At 37.6% G+C, this 13,135-nt stretch overlaps 1 protein-coding gene across 2 annotated transcripts; it reads left to right on the forward strand.

Annotated features, from left to right (window-relative positions):
- The first annotated feature begins 780 nt into the window (after nt 1–780).
- On the forward strand, nt 781–12,703 carry LOC133536890 (uncharacterized). 2 transcript variants are annotated; one of them, XM_061877563.1, is made up of 5 exons: nt 781–1,062; nt 1,591–1,840; nt 2,492–2,596; nt 6,341–6,513; nt 11,736–12,703. In XM_061877563.1, the coding sequence occupies exons 2-5, from the start codon at nt 1,615–1,617 to the stop codon at nt 11,835–11,837; spliced, it is 606 nt and encodes a 201-aa protein (XP_061733547.1). In that variant the 5' UTR covers nt 781–1,062; nt 1,591–1,614; the 3' UTR covers nt 11,838–12,703. The 2 variants fall into 2 exon arrangements, with proteins under 2 accessions (XP_061733547.1, XP_061733548.1); XM_061877564.1 differs by lacking the exon at nt 2,492–2,596 and having other exon boundaries at nt 782–1,062.
- Nucleotides 12,704–13,135: the final 432 nt, after the last annotated feature.

Here is a 13,135-nt window from a genome sequence, read left to right on the forward strand (position 1 = left end):
TTTTACCTCAATTTTCTCACCGAAAACTGCTGGTTGACAAGAAGTCGGGATCCATGTTCGCTTGACCGCTCTGATCCATAGTAAAGTTTCACCTCCGGGAATTTTAAACAAAGAATCACCGTGTGTTTGTGTGGCTAAAGGCTAAAGCTTCCCAACTCCATCTTTCTACTTTGACTTCTCCAGTATTAATTGAACAAATTGCAAAAGATTCAGCAACACAGATGTCCAAAATACTGTGTAATTATGCGGTTAAAGCAGACGACTTTTAGCTGTGTGTGTGCGCAGCGCTAATGTTTCCAAACAGTCCGTGACGTCACGCGTACACGTCAGCATTCTGCGACGTTTTCTACAGGACACTTCGCGGGAAATTTAAAATTGCAATTTAGTAAACTAAAAAGGCCGTATTGGCATGTGTTGCAATGTTAATATTTCATCATTGATATATAAACTATCAGACTGCGTGGTCGGTAGTAGTGGGTTTCAGTAGGCCTTTAACGATCGCTCACGATTATCATGTATAGGCAAACAAACTGAAAACAGTTTCCACATTATCTGTATCTTTTTAATTTATCAGTCTTTATCCAATGCATTTCGTCGTAGTAATCACAATAGAAAATAATAATATAAGATAGTATAATTCAATATAAATTAATATTAGAACGTAATGTGTTTGTTTTGCGCATCAAACTATCGTTTCAGTTTGGACTCTTCCTTTGAAAGTCTAAACCGGATGTAAACATTACTTTTCCGGTCTTTTAGAAAGCTATATAAACCCCCTGCCCTCTTCTCCGCAGAGAAAACAGTAACTAACGCGGAGGCAATCCGCGTAGAAGGTAATATGGCGTAAGCGTCGGTAGGTAGCTAGCGCAGATGGACTAATTTGGAAAGAACAAGCCAGGAAACAGTCGTCGAGACAATCTTAGCTGGGCCATTTGACGTGAAATGACACTTTTGGTCGACTGCTTGACACTTTTCGGCACATTGGAGCGCCTCTGATGTCCACCGGTTGCCGCCGTTCTCCATCGGGCAGAACCACTCAGCACTCATCCCAACACGCTCGCAGTAAGTCACATTAAAATAAAGTAATGCTATTATGATTCTCGTTAATCGTTTAAAAAATTATTTTTTATGCTACCTAACACGAATCATTTTTTTTTTTTTTTTGCATTAGCATGCAAATATTTTCACTTCCAGGCAAGATAAACGCTTGTTTGTACTCTTAATAATCACTGAAAGATTATGTTAACTCGACTAAAATTAAAATCTTAGTAAAATAGTCCATGCGCCCTGCCGGGGGTTTGTTTACAAACACGAGAGTGACGTCTTCGATGGCTCATTGCTGCCTCCTGCCGGCCAATGGTAGAATTTGGGTCAGCATGAAAGAAATATACCGGTATATATTTTTTAAACAATCTTTTATATTACATTCTTCTTTAAATATTCAATGTCTAAAATATATGTGTGTATATTTGCATTATTAAAACAATACTATTCTTGACAGAATGAAATGCAGTGTGTGTTATTGCCATTTGACTCCTCATCAGTACTTGTGACATTGTTAGTGATACACATTTGTTTGTGCATATCCAGGGTCTTCTAGGTTTTTCCACTGAGATGGCGCGTGCAGAGACCATGGAGAGTGTCTGCGAAGCTGCCACAGGCGCTGCCGGCGGCCCTTTGCCACAATACCAGCACGGCTCCTGCCACCGCGTGGAGCTCCCTGGCTCCTTCCCTGCTTGGTCGAGCATGCACCACCCTGGCAGTCCCAGCGGCCCTGTTCTTCAGACGTCATCGGAGCAGTTGGTTGCCTCGCCACCAGTGAGCAGAGCCGCGCGGTCGGGTAAGATGAAGTGCTTTTTTTTTCTTTTTTTTGAAAACCCATCACACCTGAAATGTTAGTCCTCATATGATGTGTGAGTCACTGGCAGAACAAAAGAGGTGCATTGACATCTCACCGACCAATCAGAACGCGTCTTTGTTGCCCCAGGTAGACTAGGTGATGCTACTTTGGTTAAATCTGGTTAGTGCTTAGAATCACCTTTAGGAATTTCATTTGGTAGACTGTGCTCTCTTTCTTCAGTGTAAAGAAATATTAACGATGAACTGTAAATATAACCGATAGGTGCAAGGCTAACAAATGATAGAGCAAAGCAAAAACATTCTCACGTCCGCTGCGCACTGTGCATACATTTTAATCAAAGAGGTCGTCTCGGTTTTCTTGGTGTGGTTTTCTGGACCGGAGCGTTAAAGATCGTGGCATAAAGCATAGAGAAATCCTAAAAAAATTTTAAGTAAAAATCTGCATTTTGATTCGCAGACGCAGTCTCTCTCCTGCATGTTTGCAGGGCAAGAGCACTGAAAAAAAGAGAAAAAAAAAGTTCAGATCACTGTCCATCAGACTTTATTTGTATCGGTGTCACGTTCCAACTGTGTGTGCTGCATTTCGGTCAATTTGGTAAAAGTTACGCTTCTGTTCGTCCTCCTAATGCAGTGAGGAAGAGTCGACAGTTGATGCTGGAATGTAGCGGTGGACGGGAGGTCGCCTTGATGACGTGGGATGACGTCAAAGAGTGCTCCAACCGGTTTGGGCAGCAAAGTGTGGCGATAAAAACAACACATGCTTTCAATTTTTTTTGTGCTTGATTATTTTTTTATTTTTTTAACAGTACAAAAAAATATATTTAAAAAAGTATTAGCAAGGCGGGAAAAAAATATGACTACATAAGACAATAACTGATTTTTTCACAGTTAATTTATAGCTATTTTATTTTTGTAAATGTGATATTTTTAAGTGTATTTATTTATGCCAGCCCTTAGCGGCATAAGGCTAAATAACGTGACAAGCTCTTATTTAAGCAAGCATATGTCATCAAATAAAATTTACTTATTGAACGCTTTGCACTTACATTTTTTATGGTGCTTGTTTTTGTTGACTTTATTCAGAATATATTAAAGGATCAGGAAAGCAGAAAAAACATTTTGATATGACTATAAAAGACAACCAGTGTTTTTTTCAGTTATTTGTTTTCTTATTTGTTAAAATGTAATAATTTTTTTGCCTGACAGCCTTTCGCAGTATAAGGCTAAATAATGTGACAAGCTCTTATTCAAGCAAGAAAATGTCCAATTAAATGGTGCTTTAAGCTTTTTTGCAGCTTAAAGTTTTTTGGGTGCTTGATTTTTATTTGTTTCTAAACCATATATATATATATATATATATATATATATATATATATATATATATATATATATATATATATATATATATATATATATATATATATATATATATATATATATATATATAAAAAAGTATCGCCAAATGAGAAACAAAATATATAATTACATATATTATACTATAAGGGACATTATAATCATATAGTGTCCCTTTAAGGCCTCCATAATGTCACAGTTAATGTATTGCTTTTTAATTTTTTTATATTTTATATTAATAGTTGGATTAATAAAATATATATATATTATTTGCAAGATAGCTTTTAGCGGCACAAGGCAAAATAATTTGACAAGCTCTTATTCAAGCAAGCAAATATAATCAAATACAATTTAGTAATTAAATGGTGACAATACCTTGCATCTTAAAGTTATTTTGGTGCTTGTTATTTTTTGTAAAAAAAATGTATCAGGAAATGAAAAAACAATCTATAATATTATAAAAGACAAAAAGTGTTTGTTTTTTTACAGTTTATTGCTTTGTTTATTTGGTAAAGTGTCATTTAAAAAAAATGCCTGACCACCCATAGTGATGTAAATAAGGCTAAATAATGTGACAAGCTTTTCTTTAAGCAAGCAAATGTCATCAAGTAAAATGTAGTTATTGAACACTTTGCAGCTTCAAGTCATGATAAATGGAAACGTGAGTAAATAGAGTAAAGTTGTAAGAGGAGGAAATAATGAAGCCTCCTCTTCCTCCTCCCTCCCACTGCTGAGGGTCAGCAGGCAGACATGTTCAGACATGTCCTCTACTAGCTGCACTTCCTGCCACTGCCTCTATGACAAAAATAGTGCCGTTAATATTCCTGTTACAAGATCAAATGCATGATAAAATCCAAAAAAACTAATAAATAAATGTATAAATAGACATCTAACAGGGAAAAAATAACACATGGCAGTTAACCAATCGGAAATAGGAGAGATAAATAAAGTTTTTCCAGCCAATCCGGATGCCCGCTCCGCCCCCCTCTGTCCAATCAGTGCACAGCGCCTTGCCCCGCTTGCCAATCAGGGCGAGACAGTGAGCCGTCCCTGAGTTACCTTGGCAACAAGCCAGGCCTTTCCCATGTGTTTGTTGTTTTTCAGCACTCTGTCTAGTCACTTTTTTGGGGTGGGGGGTAGATGGCTTCTAATCCTCCCCTGCAAAGCCACCTGTTGCCAAGGACGACCTCTTCCGCGGCAACCGGACACTTGTACTGGCCGTCTATGGAAGGGTGTCCAAACTTTTGCCGCTGAGGGCCGCATACTTAAAAACATAAAAGCATGCAGTCGGCCTTTTTTGATATTTTTTATGTGCAAAAACCAATACTGGGCTTCACGGTGGCAGAGGGGTTAGTGCGTCTGCCTCACAATACGAAGGTCCTGCAGTCCTGGGTTCAATCCCAGGCTCGGGATCTTTCTGTGTGGAGTTTGTATGTTCTCCCCGTGAATGCTTGGGTTCCCTCTGGGTATTCCGGCTTCCTCCCACCTCCAAAGACATGCACCTGGGGATAGGTTGATTGGCAACACTAAATTGGCCCTAGTGTGTGAATGTGAGTGTGAATGTTGTCTGTCTATCTGTGTTGGCCCTGTGATGAGGTGGCGACCCTTCCAGGGTGTACACTGCCTTCCGCCCGATTGTAGCTGAGATAGACCCCCCCGCGACCCCAAAAGGGAATAAGCGGTAGAAAATGGATGGATGGATGGAAAAACCAATACAATATATACATTGTTTTACCTTTTAGGGCTCCCCTTAAGTTTGGTACCGGGGACCCGAAAGGGTCTCAGTCATAGAAATAAGTCCTATAATGTGAGTTTTCCTTGCCCTTATGTGGGCCTACCGAGGATGTCGTAGTGGTTTGTGTTGTGGTTTGTGCAGCCCTTTGAGACACTAGTGATTTAGGGCTATATAAATGAACTTTGATTGATTGATAATAAATTTTTTTTACCCTCAATGTTTAAATCTCTACATCGGGGATTCTCAAACTGTGGTATGTGTACCACTAGTGGTACTTTGGTTCCATCTAGTGGTATGCCAAAGAATGACTTGAATAAAGTACAGTATTTTATTGTCCTACATTGGAACTGAGCCAAAAATGATAAATATACTTGTTTAATATACATTTTTTTATAACTCTTTTTATTGACTACTTAGGCCTCCTACGCTACTGTAATTGATGCCGGTCATTATGGTGGTACTTGTAGAGCCAAGTCTTTACTGAGGTGGTACTCGGTGAAAAATGTTTGAGAACCACTGGTCTAGATTTTTTATCTTTTCGGGGTTTTTTTAAATATTGTGAATGCAAAATTTTCCCCTTGAACGATTTCAAAATGGAATGTTTGATGTGAAGTACCGTAATTTAGCCTTGAACAGGTCAATAATTCATAACATTGATTTTGATTCATCTTTTTTTTTTTAGCAATGACAGCGTAAAAAAAAATCTCACACATTATCTAGGATCCGAGAGTTATTAAGTTATACATTATTTTATTTTATTTTTTTACTTTCAACGCTTAAATTTCTGGATCAACATTAGAGTTATCTGTGAATTTTAAGTTACTTGTAATGTTTTTGTCTGTTTTTCATGCCATAGAAAACTGTTTTTATCTGGCAAATGCACAAAATATGCAATATTTTCCCCAAAACTTATTTCAAAGTAGTAATCTTTAATGTGAAGTAACTGGATCCTTGAATAGGTCAATAATTCATAACAACATTGATTTTTATTCATTATTTTTTTGAGCAATGACAATTTAAAAGAAAAAAGCAGTCTGTTATGAGAGTCTAGATTGAAACTTTTTCTCATTACCTGTCACCTGTTTGCTCTTTTATTCCACTTTTTTTTTTATTAGTATTTTGTGCCGCGGGCCGTTCCAAAATGAGCTGCGAGCCGTACTTTGGACACCTCTGGTTTATGGTGGACTCGAGGGAGAAAACGTCACATGACCACTTTTTTTAATAGTGATGCTGAGGCTCGCGCACGCACGCACACAAAAGTAGACTTATTAAGAAGATTAAGTGATAAATCCCCAAAGAAGAAAACAACTGTGTTCATTCCGCTAGTTGTGTCTCTCCTCACTCTTCGGATCACTTCCTGGTTCGTGACCCTCTGTCCGTTGGTCCTCACAGACGAACGGCGGCATCGCCGTGCGTTCTGCAGACGCGGACGCCTGCTGGACCTGCTGCCTCGGGACGAGCAGGAGTTTGGGGATCTGCTACCGGCGCCTCAGCTGGACGTGATCTCTGTGGGCGAGCAGTTGAGGACCATTGGAGACGACTTCAATGCCTCCGTGCTGCGAGCGGTAAGGTTCTGTTCGGGACTGTGTGTGTGACGTTATTGCATGGATGACGATGAAAGATATTTTTCTTAAATCCGGAATCGGCCAATCAATACACTGCACTGTCGACTGTAGCTCTGCCCCTTTATCCACCATACCACTGTGTAAGGATGGATGTTATGGCCTAAAGTCTAACGCAATATATATTTTAGCCTTTTGTGATCTCACAATGTATAATCACAATATGTTATTTGGCAAATAAATGATATTAGAACCATTTCAAAACAGGTCACAAATGCTCCTTATTTGGCCCCTGACATATGCAATAACATATTGCCTAATTTCCAGTTATATTATTTTCTCCAAAAGATTATTAATCTACCTATTAATTTACTGTTAATATCTGATTACTTTCTTTTGTAACGTGTCCATTAAAATGTAATAATCACTTATTCTTCTGTTGTTTGGATACTTGACATTAGTTTTGGGTGATACTACAAATTTGGGTATACATCCAATACCATGTAGATACAGGAGCAGTGTCGGTCGTACAAATGAGAATGTTTCAAATTTTAAAAATTATTGAATGATTCCATTTTTAAACACATTCATAATCAGACAAAACACAGGATGGCGATTTAGCATATCAGTTAAATATTCAAATGACGTCCTTTTTCTCTTTTATCACGTGCAACTTGTATAATGAAGTCAACAGTGCAAAATAGTTAAACAAAAGCAAAAAACACTGCTGTTTTTTTTTTATTTTCTGAAAACAAAGGCAACAAAAAAACGATTTTTTGATGATAAAAAATTAAGATATAATCACTGTAGTATCAATACTGTACATATTTATATCGATTTGCCTACCATTGTTTACATTGAAGAGCTCGAGCTTAGCGCTATTCCCTGTCCTTTAGCCCTCCAGTAATAATGCTACTTGTAAGAAACGTAGTTTATTGTCCGCCATGGAGGCGAGGATTCGTTATTTAGTTTCGCTATTTGTAGCAAGGACGCTACACCGTGTCGAAGAGCCAGTCATTCGCTTGTCTCTTGTCAGATTTTTGGGACACAGCTGTGTCATCAACATGCATTATCGTTATATGACGATAATATTTAAAGCTCTATCGCCGTCCAGATTGATATCGTCGATATCCAGAGGTGGGTAGTAACGCGCTACATTTACTCCGTTACATCTACTTGAGTAACTTTTGGGATAAATTGTACTTCTAAGAGTAGTTTTTATGCAACATACTTTTACTTTTACTTGAGTATATTTATAGAGAAGAAACGCTACTTTTACTCCGCTCCATTTATCTGCAATCAGTTCGCTACTCGCTACTTTTTTTTTTTATCGATCTGTTAATGCACGCTTTGTTTGTTTTGTTTTTGTCAGACACGCATTCAAAGTAGGAACTACGCATGCTGGCGTTTCACCAATCACATGCAGTCACTGGTGACGTTGGACCAATCAAACAGAGCCAGGTGGTCACGTGACCGTCACACGTAGAACCCGACATGTTGAAAAACTTATTGGGGTGTTACCATTTAGTGGTCAACTGTACGGAATATGTACTGTACTGTGCAATCTAATAATAAAAGTTTCAATCAATCAACCAATCAATCAAAAGTGTAAAGGAAAAAAGACACTTTTTATTTCAACCGTACTTCCCGTCAAAAGCCTAAAGACTGATCGCACAGTTCCTGTCTTCACAATAAAAGTGCCGCTCCATCGCACAAAATAAGAGTCTCCGAAAGCCAGCGCAAACAAACTAGCAAGCTACGGAGTTTGCCGCCAATGTATTTCTTGTAAAGTGTATAAAAATGAATATGGAAGCTGGACAAATAAGATGCCAAAAACCAACGACTTTCATGATGTATTAGACAGGAAGGAGCAACTTTTTTTCTCCTCCATTTGAAAACCGTGACGTTATCAGCACTATACTGTCTGATTCCAATCAATGCAAGTCATCAGAATCAGGTAATACACCAACTTATATTCTTGTCTTCATGAAAGATAGGAATCTATATGTTAAACATGCATGTATATTCATTAAAACACCTTTAACATGTGAACAAAAACGGCAAAATAAATAAATATAAATTATATACTGTATATATAAAGGTATGTATATATATATATATATATATATATATATATATATATATATATATATATATATATATATATATATATATATATATATATATATATATATATATATATATATATATATATATATATATATATATATATATATATATATATATGACATGTGTGTATGTATATATATGTGTGTATGATGTGTGTATGTTTATGTATATATGAGGTAGATCACCTCGACTTGGTCATTTATTAAGTAATTGATTAACGTTGAAAAACATATTGGGGTGTTACATTTAGTGGTCAATTGTACGGAATATGTACTGTACTGTGCAATCTACTAATAAAAGTTTCAATCAATTAATCAATGAATGCCTACTGAGCCTATGGTGCTGTTAAGTTATTGTGGCTCAATTTGCCTTAATTTTTTTTATTTTTATGTATTATTATTTAATATATAATATTGTTTTAGTTGCTTAAGAGATATTCCTGGCTCTGAATTTGCTCATTGCTATTTTTATGTTTTTGTGCATTATTTGTTGCCGTAATCATTAAACGAACAGGTTACTCATCAGTTACTCAGTACTTGAGTAGTTTTTTCACAACATACTTTTTACTTTTACTCAAGTAAATATTTGGGTGACTACTCCTTACTTTTACTTGAGTAATAAATCTTTAAAGTAACAGTACTCTTGAGTACAATTTCTGGCTACTCTACCCACCTCTATCGATATCACGCAACCCTGCCAATGTGCTTTGCTAGCCAAACAACAGGCTGCCAGAAAGTGGTGCCTATCAGTTACTTTTAGCAACGACAAAATCAATACAAAACTGAACCGGAGTTCATGAGGAATATAATCTAGTCTGGGACACCCTAATGTGAGTAGAAATGGTCTTTTCCAGGGTCAAACTGTGGCCGTCAAAACAGCTTTATAAAGTGCTATGGTCACATCAAGTTAAGTTAGCCACTCGTCACAGTTCCCGCTAATCTATAGTAGGTGTGTGTTGCACTTTAGCAAGCTAAGCATCACGTTCAACCTGAAGCATGACACTTTTTGTAGGTAATAACGCACCTCCATTGGCAGTGGGGACTAGGGTTGGATCCAAAAATAGCCAATATTTGCCTTTTTTATTTTTATTTTGCCTATCATTTACAATCCTTTGTGAGACAAGCACACCTAAAAACATCCATACACCTCCATAAACAGTACACGCTGTAAGTACATATGTCATGTAATAACAGGCACAGTCATAATAACATGTAATATTTACCTATTTTGCTCAATTTAAGCAAATGACAAACATAATAAAACAATCACTTACTGTACAATGTCTGCTCTCATTGGGAGGCCTACTGATGGCATGTTTATATCCTCCTGTTTAGATGAAGAATGAATCCAAATCCTCACGAAGGGTTAAAAAAAAAAAAGTAGTTCAAACAAGCGTCTTTTCGTGTCTTTCTCGTCATCTGCGGGTCTAAGTTGGATGTCAAAGTTGACCAACTTTTCGGTTTATGTCCACAACCTCCTACTGTCCAGGTGAGAGGCATGATTTATAATCTGGATTAACTAACATCTTGGAGGCGATGCAGCAGCTCAGCATGTCGATATAGCTGCATAAACTAGTTAACTTCTTTGAGCGCAGCTAAAAATAGATTGCGTGCATTAGCCCTTATATAACAATATCGCTAATACTTTAATATTCAGGTCACTAAATGTAAATAAAGTATTGTTGTCGTTTTTTGGGTGTTTTTTTTTTACAGCGATTAAGAGGCAGAATGGATTACATTGTTACCCACCTAGCACAAGCCGATTTATTACAAATTAGAATGCAAAAAAATAAATACAAAAGTGTTCTTGTCCCTCATAAGGATTATGAAAGATAGGCAAAATTCTCCTGCCCCCCAAAAAAGTGTAGTTCCTCTTTAACTGATCCGCTGATGACCTACCGATCTTTACTGGAACTGTGTCATTTATCCACAGTGTGAAGCTTCTAGAATACTAATCCTCCCCACCAGGGAGGAAAATAAACTAACTTTCTTCCAACTATCGTTATCACTGGAAGGCTAGAAGAAAAAGGAATGGCGAAGCATGCTGTGCACACACCGAGCAGCAAGACACAAGAAGCTTACTGCTTAAGCTTTAATGTAAAATAAATTGATCCAGATGTCGACACTATCGATACTAGTATCGGTACATAAACGATACAAAGGTGGTTAGATCGATTTTATTTATTTATTTATTTTTCCTTTTCTTGTTATTATTACAAAATAATTTTTGGGTGATTTTTGTTATTGTTTACAAACTTAGGGGGTAAGTCTGATATAGGAAGTTTTAATGGGATCCAAAAGTAGTTTTATACTTTTATTTGGTGAAAAAAATGGAATGTCGCATTCAATACTACACATTTATTACATCATTTGATTTGCAACGATCCCAGCAAATTCTACATGTATTAAGACAATTTTTATAAAAAGGTGTTTACTTGCTATAAAACATTTTCACTTCTACAATTTATTGTCAATTGGGTCGGATCTGATGGCAAAAAAAAACTCACAAATGCTCATACAATGTCTTCAGTCTGAAGTTTTCCAGTTTTAACTCCAGCCACTAACCTAAAAAAAAAAAGAGTTTTCCCTTCCAAAATGTGCCACAGCCTACTTTTACTCACCAGTAAATAGGAACACGGTCGCTATTTTGTCTAAGCTGAACTTAATTATTATCATTATTATTATTATTATTATTATTATTATTATTATTATTATTATTATCTCCTCTGCTGTCTTTGGACTACTTTCTTATCTCCCTGCTTCCCCTCCCCTCCTTGCACTGGATCGCGTGAGGACTTGGCTGCAGACCCACCCCCCCTCCCCTTCTTTCCTCATACACACGCACACAAACACACACACTTTAGGCACAAAAACAAAGATGACGTCATCTGGCTGTCATCATCAGACATGCAGTGTGTGTATGCTAGACGGTCTGAAGCTCACGTGCACATGGGGGCCCCACCCTCTCCTATATTTAGCAAACCTGTGCGTCTGCCTGTAAACAACACACCAACCTGTTTTGGATTTTGCCCTTCTCGTCTCTTTTACTCATGCTAGTTATCTTAGGCTAACTGACTGTAATAATTGTGTCCGCAGCACGCGGCCGCCGCCCCCCACTGGCAGGACTGGATTGACGCCTACCGAGGTTTCCTCAACCTGGCGGCAAGGACCCTCAGCGCCCTCTACAGGCTGACGTAGCTCGCCGGCCGCCACCTCGACCTGGCGCTTCTTTTTTTCAAAACGCGCCGAGCCGTCTGCTGGTTCAGACCTCAGCCGACTCTACCCGCCTGTGTGCTTCCCCCCACCGCCCCCCTCGACTGTGAAAGCGGACCATTTTTGTTTGTGGAAGATAAAGCGGTCCAAACTTGTCGGTTACCTTGGTTACGAGCCTGTTGTCTTTGTTCATCCACATGAAAGTTTCCTTTTGTCGTACGACACGTGCCTTTGTGACACACCTGTTTGTTGGCGTGTAAATATTTTTTCGGACGATCATTCAGATCATTTCTGGAATATTCATCAACGGCTTTGGAGATGAGAGAGAAAAATAAATCCAGTGGATTTTTTTTAGTGGTATTGGCTAAGTTGAAGAAAAAAAAAAGACATGATATAATTCCTGAAAAGTATTTCACAATGTTTTAAAAACAGTATAAAGTCAGTTCAGTGATTGTTTTGTAGTTTGGAACAAAACTTTAATTTATTTTGTACGGTAGCCTGTTTGTAGCTTCTTTTTTTTGTTTGTTTAATTTATTTGTTCTGGACATTCCTGCTGTGCACATTGAACTCAGATTGTGTCGCTAATTCAAAAGCGTCGGGTTAACGTGCACTTTGCTTTCTTGTTTTGGTTCTTCAGCAGCATGTTCACCGCTCCTTTTTTTTACTGTTTGTGCATTTGGGAAGGACGTGACCACTTTGTACATTTTGCTGTTTGGCTTGATCACGTCACTTTGTCGCGTTCGTCTTCTTGTTAGCAGCCCGTTGACGTGCAGTTGTTTTTTTTACTGTTGTAAAGTTTATACTCAAATTTTGTACTTTGTTCTTTTATACAATAAATTGAATGAAATAAACTGGTGTGCTGTCATCTTTTGATACATTTCCTAGAATATCCATCCATCCATTTTCTACCGCTTATTCCCTTTCGGGGTCGCGGGGGGCGCTGGCGCCTATCAGTTTTTACTTTCTTTTCTCAAAAGTAATCCAGTAAAAAAAATATGAATATAAATTGTATTGTTTATTTGTAAACGTAATGATTATTTTATTTTTTTTTAAATCATGTTGATCACATTTTGGAATTTGGGTTTATCAGGGCTAATCACTGTGAAGACGAGACTGCAATATTTGTACACAAATGCAATTTTGTTGTCAGAATGTCATCCAGGAACATTTAACTTTAATGCACGTCATTTGCACAAAACTTGCTAACCGTTTTATCTGAAGCTCTTTCAGGATATAGTTTGGAGTTGAATTTGCCTGTGAGCAGACCAGTCTAAATCTCTGCA

The sequence above is a fragment of the Nerophis ophidion genome, linkage group LG18 (assembly GCF_033978795.1).
Source record: "Nerophis ophidion isolate RoL-2023_Sa linkage group LG18, RoL_Noph_v1.0, whole genome shotgun sequence".
Classification (NCBI taxonomy): Eukaryota; Metazoa; Chordata; class Actinopteri; order Syngnathiformes; family Syngnathidae; genus Nerophis; species Nerophis ophidion.

Bases quoted from the DNA above. Each gene is read 5' to 3' on its own strand.
- LOC133536890 (XM_061877563.1), top strand. From the start codon at position 1,615: ATGGCGCGTGCAGAGACCATGGAGAGTGTCTGCGAAGCTGCCACAGGC. The intron at 1,841-2,491 runs GTAAGATGAAGT...CTCCTAATGCAG, and splicing joins GAGCAGAGCCGCGCGGTCGG to TGAGGAAGAGTCGACAGTTG. The intron at 2,597-6,340 runs GTGTGGCGATAA...TGGTCCTCACAG, and splicing joins CAACCGGTTTGGGCAGCAAA to ACGAACGGCGGCATCGCCGT.